This window comes from Simochromis diagramma, unplaced genomic scaffold, assembly GCF_900408965.1.
Source record: "Simochromis diagramma unplaced genomic scaffold, fSimDia1.1 OVJJ01000150.1, whole genome shotgun sequence".
NCBI classification, from domain to species: domain Eukaryota; kingdom Metazoa; phylum Chordata; class Actinopteri; order Cichliformes; family Cichlidae; genus Simochromis; species Simochromis diagramma.
In genome coordinates, this window is record NW_024387083.1 from 437,787 (window position 1) to 464,398 (window position 26,612).

At 44.1% G+C, this 26,612-nt stretch overlaps 1 protein-coding gene across 4 annotated transcripts in view; it reads left to right on the top strand.

The window, feature by feature from the left end:
- Nucleotides 1-26,612, top strand: part of LOC120742428 (glutamate receptor ionotropic, NMDA 2B) — a 140,310-nt gene that overhangs the window by 28,168 nt on the left and 85,530 nt on the right. For all 4 annotated transcript variants that reach the window (XM_040045718.1, XM_040045720.1, XM_040045721.1 and 1 more), the window contains one exon: nt 10,030-10,668. In XM_040045718.1, coding sequence (XP_039901652.1) covers nt 10,030-10,668 — 639 coding nt within the window. The remainder of the gene's footprint in view (nt 1-10,029; nt 10,669-26,612) is intronic.

Consider the following 26,612-nt stretch of genomic DNA (forward strand, 5'->3'; position numbering starts at 1 on the left):
GGCCACTATTCTTTTTTACGCCAAACGGCAAATGTTTAGGATGCTTCCTGGACTTGTGTCTCCACAAACCGTCTTTGTCTTCAAACCCGGACAAGCAGCGGTGGATAGATGTATGGATAGTGTGCAACAGTCACCTGATTGACTGATTCAGCGGGACACCTTTATAAAGCTAGAATGAACAATGCATAAATGAAGAGCATGTGTCTAATATTATCAAGCCAGATAAATATAGTAAAAAGTTCCTTGTATTTTGGATACAAAGCATAATCCAGTGGAGAACAGAAGCACAGAAGCTTGGAGTGGATTCTAAATTCATAACACTTAATCCACAGACAGGATAATTAACTAGGTGACACGCTTCTGTGCTTTGAAGTTTGGAATTATTATGGATAGTTGTACATATCCAGTGTTAACTTGGGCTTTTAAACAGTTCTTTGGTTCAGTATTTACACGGTTTTCTTCTGCTTTTTGTGACCAGTCACACATAACTTTGGGTGGCTGGAATTTATATCCTCAAACTATTATCAATTCATTAAGGACAGTTAATTCAAGCAGTCTTGTAACTGGAGGAAAAACTGCATGATTTGCTAAAGGGCTAACTTTGCATTGCATTCAGTGCAGTACCTATGATCACTTAACCGGAACAGCTATAGTTCCATTTTAACTCGTCATATTGGATCCATTCTTAAGCAATTTACTGCAAATTTTTAAAATCATAATGCATTTAATAATGCTTTATTAGGATCTTCCTATAGCTTATACTGTAGCCTGTTATTCAATAATATGTTTATATCTATCTATCTATCTATCTATCTATCTATCTATCTGTACATATAGATATAGCTGAAGCACGATTGATATAGGATTTTAAAAACTGATGCAATACAGATATTTGGTAATTTAAAAAAAAACATTTCTTTCAGACGCATGAAAAATAAACACATTTCTGTAACATTTGTTAAGTGTAGTTGTCCTTACTAAGTTAATATGACAATCAATCTTAAAAATAATATTGCTTTATTGTCACAACAAGTGGTGGATTGCTCGTTTAGGCTTTGCCTAACTCTGCTCTGATCAGCTGTATGTTTGTAGTGCTCTAAACACCTGTTGTCAGCAGGAAAGTTGCAGAGAGCCCCCTGGTGGACAAACTATGCAAGCGCAACACTGAAAAGCGGTTTGAAGGGTGTTTCTCTCTTCTCTTCTGTACTTAACAATGACTGATATGTTAAAACTCATCATATCACTCCTGTTCTAATTATAACAACTGTTCTAATTGAACATAAACACACTGCCAACATATCTGTATAAATAAATGAAGGAATAACAACAATTTATTATTAGTAGTTTGCACCAGAGGCTACCTGAACCTCATTACTCTGAAAATGGAGTATTAACCTTGAGCAGGACTTTCTCACCAGTTCTGCAGCAGCTGCAAAGAAAGTCAGACAGAGAGATTCACTTTTAATGTCAAACCACATCTTGTCCAGACAAAAATGGCGTAAAATAACACAGTGCGGCTCTCTAAGTGGGATTTCTGCAGAGGGGATGTCAGTTAGGTTGCCCAGTACTCTACCTGCCTACCTACCTTCACAGCAAAAGCATCGACAACAGCAGAAGCCGTACAGAACTAAACTTACATACACATACACTCAAATTATAAATACAGTATAAAATGCATGCAGAGGCGTAATCATAGACCTGAAGAAGGTGATAAAGAAGCCCCCCCCCCCTACTTTCCTCAACAACACCTAATCTCAAACCTGTAAAAATAGAAATAAACTTATAAACTATTTTTAAATAAATACTTGAAGGTAACAAGGATTTCAGCTTAAGGCCTGAGTAGTCTGCTCCGTTCCTCCCACCCACCACAGTGTCACCAGTTGTGTGTGTGTGATCAACCGCCCCCGTGTCTCGCTGCTGTGTGGTCAAAGAGGTTGTCCAGGTAACGTTTTCTTTCATCACCTGTCAGCAAGGTGCTGCCTGAGGGTTTAGCCTTGGATCACAAAGAACGCGCAATGTGATGCCAAACAACTCAACAGCCTTCGATTACAGCTGTTAAAAATAGTCTTTTCCCCTTGCAGAACATTTGTTTGCTGTAATGAAATCACAAGCTCGGACTGACAAACGAATTACACTCGTTAGTAGCCTCCAGTGTGCAAAAGCGGGCTATTTCTCAAACTCCCGGTGCTTATCCTCAGCGCTGCAGCTCCTGACGTACGAGCCTCTCCTCGTGACATTCTTATTTCAATTAAAAGGAGAAATGAGGCCGTCGCAGCGCGCCTGACTTGGCGGTTAAGATAATGTACATGCGCCATAGACATTTGAATGCCATCGTCTGCATGTCTTTCCAAATATCAAAACTGGGCAATAATTGTGAAAAATGACCGAGCGCCTTTGTCCTCCAGTTTTCATGCAAATAACGCCATCGACAAACCTGACACTTACCACATAATGAGAAGAGCGTGATGAGAGAGTGCGAGCACAAGAGAGAGATAAGTGGGAGAACTGAGAGGAAGCATTGTTCAGAGACAAAACTATAAAGCGAGAGAACGAAAGGGTTACACCGAGTTAAAATGGAAGAAAGATAAGGAGGGAATTGGGGAGGAAGGGCACGATGGGTGCTTCAGTGTCCCCTTTTTCTGGAAATAGAGACCATTATGTCAGTAGATTGGTCCTGAATCCTAGTGAACATGTGACTGCAAAGCCTGGCCGGTCTGCTTTGCTGAGGGGGCTGGTGAGTGGCTGCATCAGAACATCATGTTCAGACACAGGCCCAAACACATAATCACACACACACACACACACACACACAGCACCTTCCACCTCCACAGTGGGCTGCACAGACAGTCTGCATGAATATTTATCAGAGCAGGTTTATAATGAGTTCACACATTAGACAAGCATTTCTTTCACATGCTCACGTATTGTAGGTTTGGCAGCGATGCTGGCGTCCAGCTGATTTCTCCTCTCATCAGTATGCTGCGCGGTGACCCGCTATGTGGCCCGGTCACGTTCCCCGGGGCGGCAGGGGCTCGCCTCCTCAAAACGCTGCCAACAATCGGAAGATATTCCTAATATTGTCAGGTGCCGGCGGATCAAGTTCAAATCAAAAGGTGTCTGTTCAGTAAAGCTTAGCGGCGAGGAGACATTATTCCTGCTGGCTTTCATTTGGACAAAAGACATAAATGTCAGTTCTAAAAACGCATTAGGGAGAGAGCAGGCCACTGCGAGTGCTGTTCGCAACCTTTCAAACTAAATTCATCAGCTATACACACAATTATACTACCCGCAAGCACACAAACCGTTTCTTGGCAGCAGTGTTTCCCGTCCTGTGTGGATTTATTGCCGCAAAAGGAGAATATCTTGTGATTGGAACAGATTGCTGTTCAGTCAGATATATTAAATAGAAACTGTCTTTTCTGATTGACATGAAAGACAATTTTCCTGATTGCATATTTTGTGTGTGTTTGGGTTTTTTTTTCCATAGTGGACCACCTCATGACCTTCCCTGTAACATTTACCCTGTGGACTCTTTGTTAGTTAGAAGCATGTGATTTATAGGTAGCAAAGCCCCCAAAATAACAGCAAAAAGATGAACAGGGAAGCCAATTACGGCACTACAATATCTGCGTCCCTTCCTCTTTCCAATTCCTGCAGCAGTATGAGTCGTATGTCTTTGGCGCAGCGTTTTGAGTTATGGGCTTTATTTTCTGCTTGATTTTTATTTCCTGGCTGATTTGATCTAGTTTTACATTCTCAGGTTTTCTTAGTTTTGCAGTCTTGTTGTTCCTGTTTTCAGTTTATCCTTCCTCCCCTGTGCTCCCCGTGTCTTCTTGTTAAGTCTCTGTCTCTGTTTTAGGTGTTTTCATGCTTTATGTTGATAGTCATTTTGTCCCTTGTGCCTTGTTTTTAGTTTTACCGCCCCCCCCCCCGACTCATTTTGTGATTCAGTTTAGCTGTCTTGTTTTCCCCAGCTGTGTCCAGCTCCCCTCGTTGCCCTTTTTTGTATATATAGTGGTCTTCTCCTTAGTCTTTCTCAGTGTCTGTTTTCATGTCCCGTGTGGTTTCTTGATCAATGTTTCTGTGCTTATACTTTGTGGTTCCTTTTTGGACTTTATGTTGCAGACTGTGCTTCTCCTCTGGGGCTTTGTGTTTTTGCCTTGTGTACTTTCTGTTATGTCCTGCCTGCTTTCTGTGTCTGCGTTTTGGGTCCTCATCATCACACTCTGTGCAGTCTGCATAATCTGCAGACTGTGACACCGTGTTGGCCTACTCTTCCTGGTTTATTGGCCATTTGGGCACACTTAGTAACAGCAGGCTTTTTTGGTTGGGATGCATAACTACTGGAAACAGTGTCCTCCTGCCTAATTGAGTGAGGCCCCAGTCACACATTCCTAGAGACCGGTCAGTGGCGCCCTGGCAACACCAAATCACTTGGGAAAAAATGTGTATTCCCTAACTGGTTGATTTTATTTTATTGTTTTTTTTTTCTTTATTTTTAACAGGGACAGTGCACATTAACCCATTATCATCCAAGGATCAAACAGGCTGCCTGGACCTATATTATAATTTCAGGAGCCTTTTGAATTTTCTCTCTATCCCAAAATGTTTGAGGAATGATGGTAATGTGAAGCACACATGGTGAAATCTATTTTTCTGTTTGTGTTCAGGCTAATTCTTTCAGACAGTGGGAGTGTCTTATGCTGCTGTGATGCATCCCTGTAAAGCTTGTCTTCCCTTCTTTCCGAAACCATTTGGATTTTGTCTCTAGCACAAACTGTAACAGAGTTACAGTCATCTAAAGAGTGCTTGTAAAATGGGCCTCCTGACATACCAGTGGTAAAAAAGAGTTAATAAATATTGCTGTGCATGTGCCTGAGTTAGCAACAGGCTAACATTCATCCATAGTTCTGAACCAGATCTGAAAAACAACCTAAAAAAAACCCAACCTGGAGGTAGCTGGCTATTGCTCGGTAAAACGGAGTGAAAAACGAGACAGTTTGCCTTCAAAGTAAAAGTTTTGCTTTTTGAAATAAATTGTTTTTAAAGGCACCACTTTTACTTCAAAGGTTCTTCATTTCCTTTTATAAGTTTTGCTAGTGATAGGGGTTAGCTAGTAAGTGCTTATAGACAAATTCAGCATTTTTTCAAACATACTACTGGCAACTGTGCCAATCGGCAAGTGAAAAAAGCAATCACACTGAGGTTTTTGGTACAGCAGCCTCTTTGTGAGGGCAGCCAGCAAACTCCAGGAACCGATCAGTGAATGAACATTTACCGTAAGAACTGTTATAACTGTTCTCTAGGCCCCTAATGTCTTGTGGCATTACAGCAATGGAGATTGAGGCAATAGTGACTATAAGAAATGTCCTCTCCTTGATCCTGTGCATTTTACTGTAAGCATAGATTCATACTCTATAAGAATATGTTGTGCAAATTACACCAGCATTGTAACTCCAGTCATTAGGATAGTGGATGGTTTGCTTTTACATAGTCCCTGAGAGGCAAATTTGCTGGACCTTATTTTAAGCTTTGGCTATTTTAAAATTTCCATAACAGTTTAATTTAGTATCATAAAAGAGGCTGATATATTTCCTGTTAATTAACCCATTGATCAGTTAATGGGCTCCAGCATACTCAGAAGATATTTGGCTCCTCAGCATCTTGACCTGCACACACACAAAATAAAGTATATGTGTGTTTATGCTGCTGTATGATGAACGGCATAAGTGCCCACCATAAATGTATATATAAGATGATGAACATGGTGTAAAGCCCAAACAGGAGCTCCTTAAGTCTGCATTCTTTGTAATGATCAGCCGGTAATGATTGCAAAAAGACCAATTACATAAAAGTCTGTGAGAAAATGATCCTTTAGCTTCCTTGATCTACAACCTCATCTCACTATTTGAAATGGGTTTATGGTCTCTAATGCTAGTTTCACATCTTATTGAATAAAACATGATGTCCATTTTGTAAATTAAGTTCTCATTAGAGCCAAAAAAGGAGGGCACACTTAAACACTTAAAGTTACTCCTGTATAAACGTGTGGTGTCCCTGAAGTTTTGGTCCAACACTCACATATAGGAGATAGGATAGATAGGTATTCATTTGCAAAGAGAGATGAGTGTTTATAGGTGGTTCCCTCTAAAACTGTTCTTCCCTTTGTGTGTGTGTGTGTGGTTGGGGTCGGAGTGGGGTGGAGCCTATGTGGCCTTGAGCTGGTGGAGGCTATCCACGATCCATCCGTGTGTAACTGATATGGCAGCGATGTGCACTCGTGTGGCTAATGGAGCAAATGATGGGTGAGATGTGAGGGCCGGGCGACGGCGAATTGGGGTCATTTGGTGGCGGAGCCTCGTCCGTGTAATCTACAGTTTCATACGCGCCTTTTGTGTTTCTTTGTGAAACAAGCTTGGGCTCGCTGTGGCACTTTTTAATGGCCTCATCTTTCTGAGTGATCGTTGGAGTTACACGGCGCGTTGGCTAATATAATCTGTACCCCAGGGGTGTGTGTGTGTGTGTGTGTGTGTGTGTGGCTGCAGGGTAATATATATGTGATGCGGAGAGAAAGGGAGAGGAACATTATAAAAAAAAGTAATTGTATGTGTGTGTGTGTGTGTTTGTTCACATGCCGGCTGTATCAAAGGTCTCCATGTTAATGGTAATAAGTTGGTGTGTGAACTACACCCACTTTAAGGACGCGCAGCAGTGCTCTGGACTTCTGCTGCACTTATATGATCAATGCTTATTACAAAATGTGTGAGTGTGCGTGTGTGTATCTCTGTGTCCATCAACTGTGTCTGTGCGCATGAAGGCTTATTTTAATTGTTGCCATGGAAACAGAGTGCTGCCAGAGAAGTCCAGATTCAAAGAGGGCATCTCTCTCTCTCTTGCTCCCTCTCTGCTTGTCTTTTTCCTCTTGTTTCTCCTCTTCTCCTCCATCCCGCTCTCTAATCTTTCCCCCTCTCTCCTGCTCCTCTTTTTTTTCTCCTTTTTAAAAAAAAATCTTTTATGCCTCTCACTGAGGTCCTCCTCAGTTTGCCTCTCTTTTCGTTTCCTTTGCCCGCCCTCCTCCTCTCCTTTTTTCTTTCCTCATGCCTCTTATCAGCCCTCCCTCGATCCATCCCTCCCGCTTCTCGGGTCCTTCCTGGAGAGTGGTGTGCAGTTGACTATTAACACAGGGACCTGTAATTAGCGCTGACGAACCTCCAGCAATTAGTCTCGGCTAAAGAAGTTGTTCTGTCATCTCTGCGCCCGTCCCTTTATCCCTCTTTCAATCTCGTCCTTCCTCTCTGTCATTTCCTGTCTTACTAGCTGTCAGCGTCGCTTTGTTTTAGCGTTTTTTGTTCTTCTTTGTACCTTCCATCTGCCTCGTTGGCGGCAGTCATGTACAAGAGACGCGCACAATACACCGCTCAGAAGCAAGTTTATGAGAAGCTACACCCCCATCGCCCTGGGTATGTCTGCCCACGAAACCAAAGTGAACATCTATTCCCTCCGACTGTTACACCTACACCAGCTATATGCTGATAAGCTCAAGAGGACGCATGCCCTCCCACTCACTCAGATGTAAACACGCAGAGAACACAGACATCTTCTTTTTCATGTCCGGCGTCATCGCTCCAGCTGTCTTTTTCACCTCTCCTCGAATCATTTCTGGATCTCGCTGATTTCTCTCTTTTCCTTTCCTTCGGTCGCTCACCTGGCCCCTCTGCATCTTCGTTAATGAAAAGCTCTATAAATAATGCGCAGGGAAGAGGGAATCAGACAGCAGGCAAGAGAGAGAGAGAGATACGGTCAAGTAGAACGTGGGAGGGAGGTGAAAGGATGGAGGGACGGACAGCAGACGAGTGAAAGTGCTTAAACTAGGCCAATAGGGGTTGAGTGAGGTGGGCGGGTATCATATCAAAGCCTCGCGAGCTGCTCCGAGCACCTTTGCCGTCAATCCCTTAATCAATTCCGGCGTTAGTCGGTTTGTCCTCGTCTCAGGTCGGCGTGTCAGTCATCTCGCTCCAGACAGTTAGTCAGTCAGCTGAAGTTGGCGAGGAGCCGTCTCTCCCTCCATCTGCCCTTTATGGTTTTTGAGTTCGCTCGCTCTGTTCGTCCCTCCTTCGTTCGTCCCTCCTTCCTCTGCTGCACTCTCAGGCGTCTCATCTGGAGGGAGAGTTTATATCATCCTTATACTATAGTGCTGCTTCAGGAGTCCACATGAATAATTGATGCTTGTAAGATTATACTTGAAAACTCTGAACTGTGCTCCATTATGTCGCGTGTGTCTCTGTTAGTGTTGATACTGGAATATTAATCAATATCATCTATTTTTTTTTAGCTAGATATTCATTAAAAGATAAATATAACAAAGCTATATCATGACGACAGCAACCAGCGCTGTGGGTGTGTGAGAGGAGGCGCAGCTAAAGCAGTGCTTTATGTTTAAGATGAAATATAAAATGACCAACAGTTTGGATCTTTGCTGATATTACGCAGCGTTGTAAAACAAAATTATTACATCCAAGAATATATTTACTGATTTTATTAGTAAAACAATACATGAAACACACCTCGAATCAAAAACTGTATTTGGCTTATTCGCCTTTTTTCATTTGCACTCCTTTCGCTCCAACTCAGGTTTTTGCTTTGCTCCCATTTACTGCTGCAGCGGTTCCTCTTTTCTCTGCAATCAGTGTTTGTTTACTTCCGCATACACAAAATAGATCCGACTACTCACAGGTGAAGTGAAGGAAGCAATGATTTAGTTGATGCTGTAAGGAAGCATAAGTATAATAAAGTGTAAGTGCTTCCTAACTGTGGCGATCGTGGCTCAAGTGTTGGGAGTTCGCCTTGTAATCGGAAGGTTGCTGGTTCGAGCCCCGGCTTGGACAGTCTTGGTCGTTGTGTCCTTGGGCAAGACACTTCACCCGTTGCCTACTGGTGGTGGTCAGAGGGCCCGGTGGCGCCAGTGTCCTGGCAGCCTCGCCTCTGTCAGTGCGCCCCAGGGTGGCTGTGGCTACAATGTAGCTTGCCATCACCAGTGTGTGTGAATGGGTGGATGACTGGTTGTGTAAAGTGCTTTGGGGTCCTTAGGGACTAGAAAAAGCACTATAGAAAAATACAGGCTGTTTACCATTAACAAGTGTTACACCCAATGTAACGTAATAAGACACTTTTAGTCACGTCAGCTCACCTGAACCCAGTTTGCAGTTAAATCACAAACTACTCCAAACAAACAGAACACAATTAGCATAACAAATTTGAAATACCTCCAAAACCTCCATGCTGTCACTTCCTTGTCTTGAGCCATCCCTTATTTCTTTGCATGTTGGTTCCAAGTAGCCAGGCTTTGTTATAATTTCTAAAGCATCATGCACAGCAGTTCTCCAGACTTTCTGAAAGTGTTTCTTTCAGTCCTTGTACTTAACCATTTTCAGAGGCATTTTGAAAACTGACCTATGAGTCATGAGAACAATCATGAGAAAGCATCTTATTGACAGCAGCTTCGTTTTCAGCATGGCAATGACCACAAACACGCTGCCAATGTACTAAAATCATACCCGGATAGAAAAGCACACAGGGGAACACTATCAGTGTTACTGAAGCAGTGTTAGCTTCCCTACTAGTCGGTGTGAAGTGATGATGGGTGGAGTAAACACTGCATGAACTGAAGGCAGAAATGTAGCTTTTCGAATCGCTGTCAGTCCAATTTCTGATCCAAATATCAGATCTGTGTATCCATACCAGAAATTTGACCTCATCTCTTATCTCTATTTTCCTTTTAAAGTTTGCTTTGTCTTGATATTTCTCTTCCTTCTTTGTCCCATTTCTTTGAACTGACATTAAATTATGCTTTGATTCATATGATGCATCCAGCCCTGATTGGCAGTTCATTTGTTAACCTCTGTTTCTCTTCATCTCCCGCTTCTTTTTTTCTCTTTCCTTCTTCTCTGTCATCTTGTTTTGTCAAATCTCTGCCTACCTCCTTTTCTTCTCTTTCCTATCTCCATCTTCTTCTCCTCCTTGTCTCGGCAGGTATTGCTCTCCCACTCCTACACCATGCCTGTCTGCGGATGCCGCGGCTGCTCCCCACCTTGCGGCCATGCCAGGGCTTGCTCTGGCACCCCCTCGGTTGCTCAGGAGCAAGAACGGGTCCGAACCCTACATCCACCCCCGACGTCGTTCCACCACCACCGCACCGGTTCATCTCTCTGCCTGTCCCTCCTTCTCCTGCTCCTCTGCCTTCTCCACCTGCCCCCGGCCTGCCACTCACGGAGAGACAAGCCCGGCGGAGGAGGCGGTGGCAGCCACTATATTCCCATCCCTCAGCCTCCTCCCCACCACATGGCCCTGCCCAACATCTTGCATGTCTTCAGCATCGCTGTCGTCCTGGTGGGCAACTCCAGTGAAGTAGCGCTGGCCGGGGCCCGAGAGAAGGAAGACTTCATTCACATGGCGCCGAATGTTGAAGTGCTGACCATGAATGAGACTGACCCTAAGAGCATTATCAAGAGCATCTGCGACCTCATGACGGAGCACTGGCTACAGGGCGTGGTGTTTGGGGATGACACTGACCAGGAGGCCATCGCCCAGATCCTGGACTTCATTTCAGCCCAGACGCATATCCCCATTCTCGGAGTACGCGGAGGCTCCTCCATGATCATGGCTGCCAAGGTAGGTCACTTCCACACAAGAGGACAGCTTTTGTAAAAAGGAATTAGCACCATTTATGTGTAGGCGGTGTCTTAATATTAAAATACAAAATATCCAATTATGCCAAACCACACTTACACCTCCAATTCTTGTCTTGTTATTGGGTGACCGGCACAGACAACTTATCAAACTGGCACGCTGGAGGAGAAGGTAACGCTGTTTTTGCTTCTCACAAGGCCAGTCCTCACTCTAACCTTAAATCTCAGCTGCGTTTCATTTCCGATTGGCTGCTGTCAATCACGCTGTTCCCGCTGCTTTCCCCCCGTGAAATCTTGTCACGGACTGATTACGTTTTCCAATCAACAAAAGATGGATTTAAAGTCTCCAGACGTAGCCTAGGTGATGGAAAGCAACCCTGGCCTTAAACGTCTGCTATCAAATAGGTGAGTTTGTATTTGGCAGTAAGAGTAAAAAAACTGTGGTTCTGCACTATTCATGTGTGCAAGTGTGACTTAAAAATGACATAAAGCACTTTCGTGTAATTTTATGTTATAATGAAGCCTCAATAAAACAGAGAAAGCATAGCTTGACTGTAACAGAGGGCTTCTTGACTCTTCCTCCACCACCTTCCTGTTCCTGTTTGCAGACATGCAGACAGACAGACAGCAATGCTAAGCTGGGGTGTCTCACTTGAAAGACAAAGTGCCAACAGAGCTGATGCCAGTGACAGGATCAGCTGGAGATTGCACCAGAATAGAGAGCTAGATCTCTGCCTATTTACTACACCCTGCCTAATGGGATAAAACAATCTGCTGCTGCTTTATCTGTGTCCGCCTGGGATCTGGATTTGGACTCCGCTTCTCAAAATCAGCTCATTCATTTGGTGCTGGCTGGGAAAAAACACACACACACAGTTAAGGAAAAAAGTATAGATCTATGACGGAGAGTGAAACCTGGCGTCTCAGTCTTATCTCTGCCATCCACGTCTTCATGTAGTCATCCTCTAGTTTGTCCGCGTACCCTCTTGGTGGCAACAGGTCGTTGCGCCAGCAGAGATGTGAGCTGCAGTGACACGCCGAGGCCAGCGGCCACCACTGAAACTCTTCTCTCTGTTCCTTCTCATTAGAGCTCTAAGGAGCGAAGTGGCAGAGAACCGTCTGCTCCCATTTAAAACTGCTCCACTCCAATTGCAGACACTGCTGCTTGGCGGACACATCTATGCTCACAGTTCAGTCCTCGTACAGACACGCACCCCCACACCCAGACCTGCTAATCACATTTTTTTTAAAGAAAACAAAACTGTATAAATCATTTCAAGAACTCCAATCGTCATCCAACTGTGTTAAATATTAAAATTTCTATTTGTGCTTCACCGAATGCAAAAACACAGGCTGAAGAAAATCCACGAGAAAGAAGGAATGGGCCCGTGTGAACATGTTTGTGTGTGTGTGCAGCAGCGGTGTTGTTAATTAAGTGCACGTGGCCCTAAGTGCACCACGCGGTGGAAAAAGAGCAGCGTTTTGTGGAGAAGGATTAAATGGATTTCCCCCAACTGCAAGCCAGAGACTGCCTCCCCTGAGAGCTTCCTCCTGGCTGCGCTGAGGTCTGGGGGAGTCAGGAGGGACGAGGTCGCACCAAGGCTCAGTGTCCCCGAACGGATTTGTGTCTGCCTAATGGGCTGAGACAACGGAGTGCCGAAAGTATAGCAGGGAAGGATCAGAAGGCAGGAGAGGGAGGGAACGCAAAATACATGAGTGAAAATAGAGAAATTGAGATAGCGGGGGGAGGAAATGAGACTGAGGGGACTAAATTCTAATTTGAGGGAAAGTGGGTAGGAAGGGAGAGGCGGGATGTGGATCAGGTGGGGTTCAGATGGGGGCTGCCTGTAGACGAGACGGGCAGATGTGGCCAGAGGGCACAAAAGTAGTCAGTTTAAGACCATTCAGACTTGAGGGGAAGGGGGGGATACTGTGTCTAAAAGTGAGTGGTAGGTGCTGAGAGAGATAAAGAGAGAGGAAGAGGAAGGGGGAAAGTTTCCTCTCTCGCGGACAGCTGCGATGGAGAAAAAGCGATAAAGTATGGAAGATAAAATGAAAGGCAGAGTTATAGAGCTTAAGAAAAATTGGCTTTTGGTATTTGTGTGTTTTTTTCTGAGAGAGCATCTCAAGGAAATGGACTGACAAAGATTGGGAAATAGGGATGGAGTACGGGGCGTTTATCTTAGGGCTCCTAATCATCACATGCTCGCGCGCACACACACACACACACACACACACACACACACACACACACACACACACACACACACACACACACACAAATGAGTGCATCCGCCAAGACTGAAGGCCAAATGCTGCTATTACAGTTGACAGGATAACCCCTCCTTTTTCATTACACATCCGAGGAAAGATGATAACAGGAAACGACGGAGAAGGTGGGGAATGTTGTGTTTGGGGTTTTAGTGTGTGCTGGAGAGGAGAGTTTTCAGGACTGGTACAAGATAATTCCATAAAACGGGCACTCTGCAGGAGAGTAAGTGTGAAGAGTCAAACTGGATCTTTATCAGAAAAATGCTCTTTTTCATGCATGCATGAGTGTTACTTACAAAGCAGTATCATTACCAAGGAACATGCTTTGGGGCTGAAAATGACTCAGAAAAAGCAGAAACTGCAGTTCCCTAAGTGTCTGTGAAGGTTCTCAGTCATCCAGGTCATTGTAGTCAAAGGAGCTTGCAAAGAAAAGCGTCTGGACTTCTTTAAGTTACTTGAAGACGTTTCAACTCTCATCCGAGAAGCTTCTTCAGTTCTAAGGTCAAATGGTGGAGAGTCCCAGATATAAACCTAGTGGGAGTATCCCCCCACAGAAGGACAAAAGGACCCCCTGATGATCCTCTAATCGCCTGAGCCAAGGTGTGAAACTGGGTGTGGGTCCCAATCAGCCAGAGTTTCGGGTGAGTTCGTTGTGAAACCTGGCCCCACCTTATCATGCAAATTCCTGATATCAGATGGCCCAGGATGTGAGTGGGCGTTAAGGCGTCTGAGAAGGGACAGATGGTTTGAAAGAGGAGTGAAAGAAGCCATCTATGTCCACTGTGAGCGACCATCTTTGAACAGAGGCGGTGGTTTACGACACCAACTCTCTGCCATCTATAATCCAGTTTTGAGATCCCTTCCCAGACGCCTTAACGCCCACTCACATCTGGGGCCATCTGACCTCAGGAATTCGCATGATAAGGTGGGGCCAGGTTTCACAATGAACTCATCCAAAACTCTGGTTGATTGGGACCCACACCCAGTTTCACACCTTGGCTCAGGCGATTAGAGGATCATCAGGGGGTCCTTTTGTCCCTCTGTGGGGGGTTACTCCCACTAGGTTTATATCTGGGACTCTCCACCATTTGACCTTAGAACTGAAGAAGCTTCTCGGATGAGAGGTGAAACGTCTTCAAGCAACTTAAAGAAGTCCAGACGCTTTTCTTTGCAAGCTCCTTTGACTGCAGTTCCCTAAATTTCCACTAGAGGCTGACTCCAGAAGTGAGCGGATCCTCATGGAATCACATGTTCAGTAGACAGTAGACAGCGGAAAACATGGACGTAGCTTTGGGGTCGGAAAAACGCCAATGCTAAAAACCTGCATTCTATCTGAAAACTACCAGATGGCGATACCTGTGGGTGCGCAAAGACGTCCTATAAAAGTCTATGCGATAATGGCTTTCTGTTCTGAACTCTGATTTTTAGTAATCTCGGTGATACTATGTTTCAAAATGGAGGATTATCTGTGGTGTGAAACTGCACACAGTGGTTTCAGTCAGACTCGCCATCATATCTGGCTATTTGCAGCTGAGACGCCAATGGTGAGTAGCTCATCTCATTTGCCAAGATGCAAATGAAAAGCTGAGTTTACCAAAATACATGTGCACACGTGGACAACACCAAATATCTGTTTTAATGTGCAGTTAACTTTAGTAATAGCTTATCCTAAACTCCAGCTCAAGTCAAGGTTTCACAAAGCAGTAGGTGACATCACAGCAGTCTTTGATATAGCCTACAGTCAGAGATCATTACCCAAAACACTAAGACTTGTTTGACATCCGTAAACAAGCAAAAAGCTCCAAGTGAAGGAATTACCCAGGAATAAGTGGGACTCTAGCTTCCACATTTGTTGTGTATCTCCGAATAGCTCTTAGTTGTAAGTGCATTACTTTAACAAAACTAAGCTTGTATGAGCATGAAAGTGGAAGAGTTAAATAGATGAAAGGCATGGGCGGAGGAATCCAGGTGGGTCCATATTAGCACAAAATGAGGAAGAAGGCGGATGAAGAGGGGAAAGGTGAGAGATGGATCAAGGCAAAGGGCACTCACATCTCCCAGAAAGTTTCATCACTCTACCAAGTGACTCCTTCATTCCCAGCTCATATAAACAGTACACAGTTCCATTAGGACATTAAAACTAAAAGTAAAACCTTTGCCTAACAATAAGTCACAAGCTTAGGTTCTTGATTCTCAATATACAAGGAGGCCTGCGGGAAATGAGTCTTCTACTCAAGAATTAAGGCATTTTATCCATGTCTCATTTACAGAAGCGTTTTCTTCCATGTCTAAGTGTTTTCTAAAATTCACACTCAGGGTTCAGTATCTGCCGTATTTTACCATGTAGACTGGAGGAGCCAGAGATCAAACCACCAACAAACTAACCACTAACCGTAACCACATTGTAGATCCCCTCCTTGGTTCAACGATGGTCATTCCCTTTTCACGTAAAATGGACTCTTTGACTCCTCATTCAAACCAGTGGGCCTTCTTTTTACACTTACAGGCCCATTAGGTGTAAATACAGAGCAGCGTCTTATCCTGATGAGGTTGCTCTTCTATTTTGTGCCATCCACTTTGTCAGAGGTTCCTTGGTTTCCCTGATATATAATTCCCAGGAACCACAAACACTGTATTGCCCAGTTTATGCTGTTGGACCTGATCCTTCGGGTGAACCTGTTTTTGTAGCATTTTGGGGTTTGAACAAATGCATCTCAGCTGTTCCGATACTCCTGACACATAAAGGATCACCAATGGTTTTTGCTTGGGCAGCGTTCGTTCTTCTTCTCTTCTGAATCACCCGGAGCTTTCTTTTGGCCTCTTCGCAGCTTTGTTAAACGCTCAGCTGGGATAAGCACATTTACTCAGGGCCTCTTTGATATGTTGTTCTCCTCCTTCCCTGGCTGTTGTGTCTGGCAGGGACGGTGTTCGCTCTGTGTTGTAGCCTCCTGATGACGCCCAGTTTATCCTCCAGTGGATGATGCGAGTCAAACCTTAAATACTGCTCTGTATGTGTTGGTCCCTCCCTGGTTAACTTTATGTGTTTGTCTAGGAAGTTAACATGAACAATGAATTGTGGTACATCCCGAGATTCGTGGTACCCCCCCACCCAAAAGCAAAAAACCCGACTGTGTCCACAACAGAATCAACTTTCTGGGATTTCCTTACCTTTACTATTAAGCCTCCATTAAGACTCTCACATCTATATCAGTGAGTAAGATCAATGAGGGAGGGAGGGAAAGAGGGAGGGCATGACGATAAATAAGAGGATGAGTGCTTTGTGTGGATGGCCACATGACTGAGAAAACAGAGGGAGAGAGGGGAGTCGGGGAGCGACACAGACCTATTTGCAGCAGTGGTGTTGCCATCTATCCAAACAAAAAGAGAATCTGCCTACGCCTGGATGGAGGAGGATGGAAGAGGAAGAAGAAGAAGACGGCTCGAGCACAGCTGTCCGCACATCTGTGAAAGACTGGATAAGATAACCAAAGAGAAAACACAGGCACTCATCTAACTGTTTAAGTGCGTGCGGGTCTATAGGCATCTGTGTGTTTGTGTTTATGTGGCCAACATGACTGTAGCTGCCAGTCCTTTTGTCACTAGTGATTTCCAGCACCACCCTGTTTGTTGTAGCACTACAGTGTCTGTTGGACTGCAGTAATCAGCATGATCTAAAGCTCTGGCTAATGCTCATATTATCAAGACATGCGGCGCTATTTTCCTCAGCTTGTCTAGAAGGTACGGCTTTGTAGTGGCACAAATAGCTGTAGTTGTTGCCAATCACCCCCAGGGCCACTACGCAACAAGAATAGTGAACCAATCTGAGGGAGGAGGCAGTCGTTGTAGATTAGGAGGGAGATAGCATCTGCTTGTGCATAGGATTTAGCTATAAGATCGTCAGCAATTAACGAGAAAAAGGGGAACGCAGCCAACCCTGATTACTGGAAACTGTAATATAATATGAATAACATTTGCACACATGCAGGAGGATGCAAAATGATGGCACACATGTTTTTTTCCCTCCATAAATGTACAGTAACATGTGTCACAAGGGGGATTAATGGATGCATATTTAACAGATATTCTAAGAAAGTCTAAACTGTTTCTACGACACCATCGCATCCACACACAAAGCATCCACGGGGGGATGCTCGGGCGCTCGGGCACACAAACAAATCTGTTCCCTCGCATCCATTGTGCGACTGGCAGCTTTCTTCAGAAGCCAAACAGCAGGATGCGATCAATTAACTTTTGCCCAAATAATTCAGCCGTTTTCACCGCTCCAAACGTGGTCATTTGCACTGCGGGTGTCCCGAGCCTTTTGTGAGGGGAGAGAGAGAGAGCAATTTCGTGTACGAGCGCGAGTCGTCCCCGTCTGCGTGCCTTTGTGTTCAGAGGAGACCGGGCTGATGTTGAACCGGAGCCAGGCGTAATTGCCGTGGAGTGCGCAAGTAAGCCAGTTGAACCATTTAATCACAGCGCCAAGAGGGAGTTCAGTGGTGCAATTAACGCCCGTACCTCCGAAGAAGCATGTTCCGGTCATTCTCTGTGTTTACGTTTTACCCTATAGTTAGGAGGAGCTGTTCTTTCAAATTTTGGGCCCGAAAAGAAACAGACTTGTTTAGGCGTCGTTTCTGTGCGCTCACCGTGCCCTCTTGGGGTTTTTATCCGGGGCGGTTGAACATAAACGTTTCTGCATTTATATTCCCAATTAATGTCCTACAATAGCACCTATTGTTGTAGCAATCACCGAGGTCCTGTACTCTATTAATGTAATGTGCCGTTCGGCTTGGCAGGACCGCGTCCTCGCTAAAACATAGATGCAATTAGGAGCAATTTGTAAACGATAAGAGAATTAAAAAGCGAGTGTTCCTCTGCCTGACGTCTCTCTCTCTCTCTCCGAGTTTCTCTTTGTCTGTTTTTATTTCTTGCCCCCCCCATTCTGTTTCTGTCTGTTCCAGTCTCTCATCTGTGTCCCTCGCCTCTAATTGTTCAATTCATTTGTGGATTTTATTATTTTTTTGTGTCCAGCAAAGCATATTGAACCCCATCTAACAGCTTTCTGATCTATCCTTTCATCCCAGCTATGTTCTCTTTACTTTCTTTTCCTTATTTTTTTTGGTTTCATCCCCAGGTGCATCTCGGTCAGCTCATTTACTGTCTGTGTGCCTGTAGCAGTGTCCCAAACGGCTGCTTTCAAATGCAAAAAGATTACTGGGAGAGTTCCTTTTCTGGAACTTTGCACGTGTTTCGAGATTGTATATATACTTTTTACTGTTACACAAAAAAATGCTAATATAAACGCTCAGCTGAATCCCGAAATTTACATCGTGGTCCACATACAGCCTACTTTGATCTTAAATGGGCCAGACCATTGTAGCTCACCCTTTCTGCCAGTGTAAAGAAGTTTAATTACACTCTTAATCCCTGAGATATCATAACGTAGAAAAAAGAAGTGCAATTTCAACTGTATGCCTCATGATAAAGAAATACTGCTGTAATAAATGAAAGAAATCTGCCAGCATGACTTTTTGGGCTTAAACTATAAGAAATAAATGTGTAATGATGCATAAAAACGCATGTCATTGCCCAGACTTAAAATAAAAAATAAAACAGATAGTTTTGGTCAATGCACAGAAAACATTTTTTGTTTTGTAACTCTTTGTAAGAAAATAGAAACTTCTCAGTTTGACAGTGAAAAAACAGCCATTTGTTTGTTTAACTGTTACTTAATTACCTTAATCAGTATGAAATATGGGGGAGCTGCAAAACTTCTTAAAACAAGGTTAAATTTTCCAACTTTGTGCCCTCCTATTACATTTTCCAACACACTCCAATGGGCCGGGTTGGAGTCTTTGCCGGGCCTATTCTGGCCCCCGGGCCTTATATTTGACACCCCAGCTTTACAGGAAGAGGATAAATCCAAAACTATAGAAAGTTTTCTTAATTTCTGCATGGAAATGTCCCCTCGGTAGTCTGTTACCTTCTCATTGTCCTGGTTTAGAAAATGTGACAGCCCACTGTGTGTGTGTTCCCCTTTCCTTTCCTCGAGCGAGAGAGGGAGCTAGGAAGAGGTAGTGAAAAGTATCGAGAGCCCTAAATTTATGTGTCCTATTTTCTAACCCTGTTGGTCTCAATTTACTCCGACCATTTAGAATGTGGCCATTTTTAAACCTGCTCCACAACTTTTCATTCTACACCTCTCCCTCTCTGAACCTGACTCACTTTTCACTCTGTGATTTTTAATTTATTTTAATACCTGAAGATTGATTAAAGAAAAAAAAACACTGAATGTTGATTTGTCGGTCTTTTCATTCATCAGGTTGTAACGTTCTGCTGTTTTACTCTTCCTCTCCGTCTTGATTTGTGAAATTGGATTGTTGTAGATGGTCTCCTTCGTCCCGTGGCAGCTCATGAGCCAGACGGACAGATTTACACTAGATGTATGGGTTAATCCCCCTTCCTTGCCCCCTGTTTTCCACACCTTGTCACTCACCTGCCTCTCCCTGTTCTCAGGTGCCGGCAGAACTGAGCGAAATTTGTCAGGAATGGTGCATTAAACCGGGACAGTTCATCCATCCCTCGCCTCCTTTTCTTTACCTCCCCTCAGGTTCAGGCATTGTCTCAGTCTCGCCCCTCCCCTCTCTTTTCCTCCTCACTTGGCCTCCTTTTTCTTAATTTTCACTCTCTGTCCCCCCGGTATGGGACCACACCTTTTCCTTCCACACCAGCCATCCCTTTAGACATGCCTTTACACCCTGCCTCAGCCTCTCCCCGTCCTCCTCCTCCTCTTCTCCCTCTTACTTTATTACTACCTGCATCAGCCTCATCTTCTGTCCCTCTGTACTTTCCTTTCATGATTACTGCCTCTACACCCAAACGTCTCCTTCCTCTAGACACAAATAATCGAACACTCCCATCCTTTTCCCACTTCAACCAACCACTGCCACCATGATCTACTCTAAGCAACTCCTCCCTTCTTATCCGCCCCTTCTCCAACCTCCATCCTTCCCTCCTAGCCTCTCGTGGACCTTTACACCAGCCCTTTGCTGGGACTCTTATTAGTCTTATCTCTGCCTGCCTCCGCCCTGATTCAGGGGTGGAAAGGGAATGTACCGCTATCTGTTCATAGGCTGGGATGAGTCAGTCCTTTTCTATACAGTATATATGGAGAGGGGACAGAAGTGGTGCAAATTCTGAATCCTAGTTAATTACTGTCTAACGACACTTGGGATACTGATGAAGAGCTACACCTTCCTGCTACATCTGCAGGATCTAGGATGATCCTTTTCCCTCCAAGTCTTTACATCTGTCCAGTCACAATCTCTGCTGCTCTTCCCAGTGCAAGGTTATGACATTGCCCTGTTGACATTTCCCAGCTGATCCATGATTGTTCATCTCACTGATCAGAGTCCCGGTCAAAGGTGTAGTGAGTATGATTTGAACATAGATCGGCTCTTCACTCAAGTTGCCTTATGAGTATATTTACTGGGAAGGCGCAGGAGCACTGAAAAACTTGGCAGCATCTGAATTAGACTTTAGTTTGTACTACTTGGTCAAATTTAGCCAAGTTTTGTGTCACAAAAACAAAAACATTCAGCTCATGTTTCCCAGTCTGTTAGAAAGGTACGAGATGGAAATCATCACGTGCATTTAAAGAAATAAAAAACAAAACAACAGAAATAATAGTAATTACTCTAAGAAAACATACATATTCATGAGGATAGTCATGAATATTCACCACTTTTAAACTGCGTGTCAGTCTCTGAGCGCTTTTTTCTGGCGTCGTGACGAGGCGCAAGAGCAAAATGGAACTGCCGTTGAACACGGCGCTGAGACTCGAGGTCTGTTTATGCAGTAGCAACTTGGTTTCAGAGTCTGCGAGTCGAGAGGTACAGTCTGAGATAGGAGGATCGCTCTGTGTGACTCACACTGCCTGTCTGGTCATGTCAGCGCTCAAATCCTCCACGACTTCAGCAAGTATGATTTCAATGTGCTCTGGATATGAGCGAGAGAAAATACGGAGAAGATGGTTGAATGCATTTCCATTAGATTAAATATTTGGGCTTCTTTATTAGAAGGCACAGTGAAGAGAGAGAGAGTGGGAGAAGACGGAGGGCCTCGGGTCACGATCGGTCTGGTCGCCTGCTCAGCTGGCGAGCTAAACCGGTGCTAATATTCAGTTTACTTTAATTAGCATAGCACCAAACTTTAACAACAGTCTTCTCAAGGTAGTTTGTACTGTAAGGTGAAGATCCTACATCCTCAACCATCCGGAAGAGGACAGGAAGTGAAAAAAACAACTCCCTTTTCCTTGGGTTGCAAACTCATAGTGCTGGATCATCATAGATGATCCAACAAGACCATTTCTAATAATAATAGATGCCACATAATAGCAAATATATTCACCTTCGATTAAGTTCTATCAAGGCTTTTGGTCACGCTGCGCTGGTCATAAATTAAACAAATCTGCCGCGCGACATCAGTAAGTCGATTTTATTTTTAATTGCAGTTTGCTTGGATTCATTTATATGTACAATAGCATTTTATAGAACAGTAACAGCTTTGAGCGCAGTCAATACATGGAAATGTTATCGCCCATGTGTCATTGTGAACAGTTTTAATCCAAGTTTTCCCCCTGATGCTTTATTTAGTCAACAGGTTCTGCCTCCTTTCACCTGCCCTTACGGCGTCCATGCTCTGCTTCACCTTTGGCCTCTTCTCTTACAAGCCCTGCATCGGTTGGTGGGAGAAAAAATAGCAGAGGAGGAAGACAGGAAATAGACAAAATTAGGACGCTAGAGGGGAAGGAGAAATGCAGATGGAGGGATAAAGGAGGGGGATATGTAGTCAAGAGGCAGGGATGTGGAACAAGAAAGGCGTAAGACCACAATGTGCTCACTCAATTACTCACCAATGCTGAGCCAAGCTGGCCGTCATCAGAGCCACATGCTGTGACACACACACAGCTGCAGCTGCACGCAGCAGCCTATACATCAGACCAATATGTTCAGATGTGTTCCTGCTGACCCGCAGAGTAAAAATTATTCAACCCTGGACACCCTTGTCTTCCACGTTTATGCTGACTTAACTTCCCCCTTCCTCCATGTTCGCAGCCGTCCAAGCTCACATATACCTTAAACGTGATGGCAAACGTTTTCACACGTCCGCACAAGCCGTGCGCCTCCCGGGTGACAGTCCAATCTCTTTGGGTGTGTAAGGTTTTCTCCCCAAGATGGATTCCAGGGGGGAAAGAAGCAGGCCAGACCCCGTTTGTTCCCCGCAACGTATGGGCGGATCAGGAGGGAAGAGAAACGCAGCTCTGCAGTGAATGTAATCATTACGGTAAATAAATCGAAATCTGTGCTCGGATGTGAGTTTGCAGATGGTGAAATCACAGGAGCGAGCTCATTTTTCCTCTTTTTTTGTGCAGTTTGTTTTAAAAGCTGCTCAAAGGGCACTGTGGTTTACCCGATAATTACAAATAGAAAAATGCACTGTTTGACTGGCAAGAGTATCATATTTGCTCAGGTTTGAAAGCCCGGTGCCTTGTATTCATAGATGCTTCTTCACTAAAGTATTTCTGGGGTAGAATTTAAAAAAAAGAAAACAAACACAAAAAAGATCTTTTTGCTCAACCCCATTCTGTCTCGTCTCTCCCTCTCTATTTTTTTTTTTATCTCAAACCGCTCGGCGCTCTCCTTCCCCTTTCTCACTTTCTCACGTCATGTGAATTGAAGCGAGGCGAGCTCCTGTGATGAATGTAAATATTGCCCATCCCCTCCCTTGTTCTCCTAAATTACAGCAAACACTACCTCCTCTTTAGTCTTCACTCCCTCTGTCTCTCCGCATTTACCCACAACCCCGCAGTTCGTCCTAGCACGTCGACCGGCAGGCAATCTGCCCGGCCTTCAGCTTCCATACAAACACATTTACAGATACAGTACACAGACATATGAGTCAGACGTGATAAATAGACAATACTCCGAGAGGAAAAATACACCTCCGGCATGTATATTGCTCACTTTGTGGACACTATCAGTACAGCGCGAAGGACTGGGCTGCCAGCACATCACGAATACGCTTCATCCTTGCATTGATAATCAATAGATGGTAGCCATATTTTTGTATTGTAATTACTGGAATGATTCACTATGCTCCAGCAATTTGCGGGATTGCAATTTTCTGCGAATGTTCAGACTCTGATGTGACAATGACAATGGATTTAGTAAAAATAAATAAATAATCACACTGTTAAAACTGCAAACAGGATACTTAAATATAACAGAGTCACACAAGTAATAGAGTTCAATCTCTTGTGTTTCCTTCACCCTAATGATACAAGCTGCAAGTGCTTTCAAATGCTATCGGACAGCAAAAACGAAACACAATCACGGGGAAATCGCTGAATTTGGATGCTCCCTTTTATTTTTACCCTAGCCTTTTAACCATTAAACAACTTGTGGCAGAAAGCAGGATAACTTTCTGGAGTTTACAAATTAAATTCAGCTCTGTAGGAAGTTATGTAGCCGCTGGTGCGTGCTGCTACCCATGGTGACTATTTTTTGTTGCAATCAGTTATGCCCTTGTGATGTTCAAAAAACTCCAAATCTGCTGCCAATATGGCTGACATGCTGCCTGAAAAACAGCTGTCACCACATTAAACTCCTCAAGTCGTGCAAATGGCAAGCACTAGAGAAGAAGACACTCACCCTCGCTCGCTTTGCCAACCTGTCTGGTAGCTGATGATATGTTTTGCAGGATATATTTGACTCTTTTGTCTGTAAGTGGCATTAAATAACATCTGATTGGAAAGTCAATATTAGCCAGCAAGAGTGTTTATACCCAGTGCCATAAAAATCCATGAAGCCTTATTGAAGTGGTGGAGTAACCAACAGACTAGCGCATGCATTGCCGTTTTAGCTAAAAATGGTTGATGAAGAACTGAAGGAGGCATTAAAGAAGTAGAAAGCAGTACAGTGTAGCTGCACACAGCTACAAGCATTTGTGAGCTTTTTTTTTGATCATCTCTAACACCATTTCAATGTTCAGTACCAGAAGTTATGATCGTTATCATTATCACTAAGACAACCCCCACTGGGCATTAAAGTTATTTGGATTAGTTCTCTGGCACATCAGTGTTGTGTCAAGCACTTGTTGGGTGGACCAGAGCTCCTCTCTTCTCCTCTGAAGGCTGATTTGCATTACCAAAGTCAAACAGGCTTAATAGATTTTTATTGGCATGAGGCGGCCGGGCACGGAGGGGGGGCTTTTGTACAATGCAATATGCTAATAGAAAGAACGCTCTGTACTAGAACATCAACTAGCACATCAACAACAACAACACAAAAAAAACCAATCCCATACACATGCATGCGTCTCATAAACGAACCCAATGGCTTTCTAAAGAGACGCTTTCAGTTAAACGCGTTGTAACTGTGTTTTCTCAGCAAACAATGGGCCGTAATTCGTGTTTAAAGTTTATGCCTCTAACGTTGTGGTGTGCATCTCTTACACAGACAGAATCACAGCTGATACTGTACTAGCATTGTGCTCTTACTCATGCCAAGGTTACCTCGTTCGATAGGAACGTGGAAGCAATAACATCACGTCTGTGCCGTATTATCTCCTCGGTCTGGATGAGAGCCAGTCGATAGTAGCACCTACCTACAGCATGTGGGCATCGCCGTTGATTCTCCAGCACGCTGAGCCGAACTTTTATCTCGGGAAGCGAAGCCAGCGAGAAAGACAAGAGGCCAGGTTTGCGCGATTAGATCTTGCTCCTTGTACAACATGATTTATGCGACCACACGTTTTACTTGAAAATGTAAGGGTCATGTTTTCCCCCCAGAGTTTAACATGTCCTTGGATTTCTGCCGTCCAACTTCTGAGTATTTTTTTTACTTGGAAATCCGTATTTCTCTGTGCTTGCTGAAGTTCCAGCGATGTTCCGGTTTCTCCTGTGTTCATAGAGCACTTAGTATCAAGGCCATTATCGTCTTGAAACATGCTTCCACCTCGAGGTACAAAACAGCGGTCGTACAGACGTATGTCTTGGCTGTTATGTAACAGCGGATGATTCCCTCAAGATGGTTGCTTGTGTATTATAGATCTTTAACACTATTTTTAGGCCTCCGGGTATAAACACAGAGCTTAGTATCCTACTGTTCTTGGAGAATAACATCAATATTCAACACCTGTATGTGCTAACAGTGGACAGAGGGTTTGTTGGGGTTGGGGTTGTGCGTGTAGAGTTTACAAAGTTCTTTTTTGCTGTTACAGCAACTTGAAGTAAACATGATGTGTTTCTCTTTCTATAGCTGACCATCTCTTCTTAGTGCAAATTCTGAAAGATCCAAAATGTCCGCGGTCAGTGGAGCCAACAGCCACATCCTCTTATAGTCTGTTAATTAACCTCAATTTGAGAAAGTGACTTGTGGTATTAATTTCTTAATTTGTCGAGCTTTGCCTGTGTTCCTGGTGTCAGGTGGACTTTGAGGCTATTTTTGAGTGTGATTTTCTTTCTTTTTTCCCCCTTTATCTATAGTTAGTTCAATCTTGTGTCTTTCAGGCATCCATATTAATATGTGTGGACTGTCAGATGCCTTTTAAAACTGACTGAGCTAATTAAAATGGCCCTTTCTTTTGTTCAGGTGTTTTTGCTGTTGGTGATCGAGTTCTTTTTTTACAGTGATATTTCTGCGCTCGCCTCTTGCCTATCCCTTTTTTGTTTGTACCTAAAGTGGTAATGAGCTTTTCTGGCTCACTAGCGTGTTAAAAATCATAATCGTTACATGGATATCTCATTAGTGGTGTGATTTTTCCTTTGACTCTAAAAAGCAAGGAGTTAAACAGAAAAGAGAGGATTTTGTCAGCGTTTGATCCAAGGTCAGCGGGGGGGGGGGGACGCACAAGGCTCCAGGGGTGGCCGACTTTAACCACTCAGCTATCTCTGGGCACAAGCACAGCTTTTTTTCCCCCCACCCCTGTTTACACCCTGCAGGAGTTTCTGTTATCAAGAAGCCTCTTCGTGCTTCTGTTTAAGTGTTCTTTTTTTGTTTTTTCCAACAAAATTTGTCCCGCGTCTCTTCTTGCTGACTTAGCCGGCAGCATCGACTGCGTCGACAGAAGTGTTTGTGCCGCCGATGGATGTAACCATGAAACAGGCTGCTCACACAACCGCGCCACAAACCTTCACCTTGCACGCGCAGCTCATGCACCAACCCTGGCTTTAGCAACGGCAGCATCTCTTCTTATGCCGGCCTTTGTGTACACAGTACATGTGGTACGCTGGCATGAACTGCGGTGGTTGTAATCTATGATCAGATCTGTGTTGGAGTCCCAAGTACTGACAAAGGCGCTGTGCGCTTAAGCGACAAAAGCACAATGCACACACATAGTGGTTGTGGAAAAAGTAAGTGGACTCTTGGGTTTAATAAAAAGGCGAGCCTCCTTGGCAGCAACAACTAAAAGCATTTTAGCAAGAATTTCTCCTTTAAAGAAACTGCTTCAGCTCAGACAGGATATCTGCTGTGAACGACTTCTTGAGATAATTCCACAGCATCTCCGGGCTCTCTGGTGGAGCCACTCCAAATGATGGATTTTCTTCGGTCAAAGTGATCCCACAGAAGATTTACTTCTTTGGGTTATTGTCCT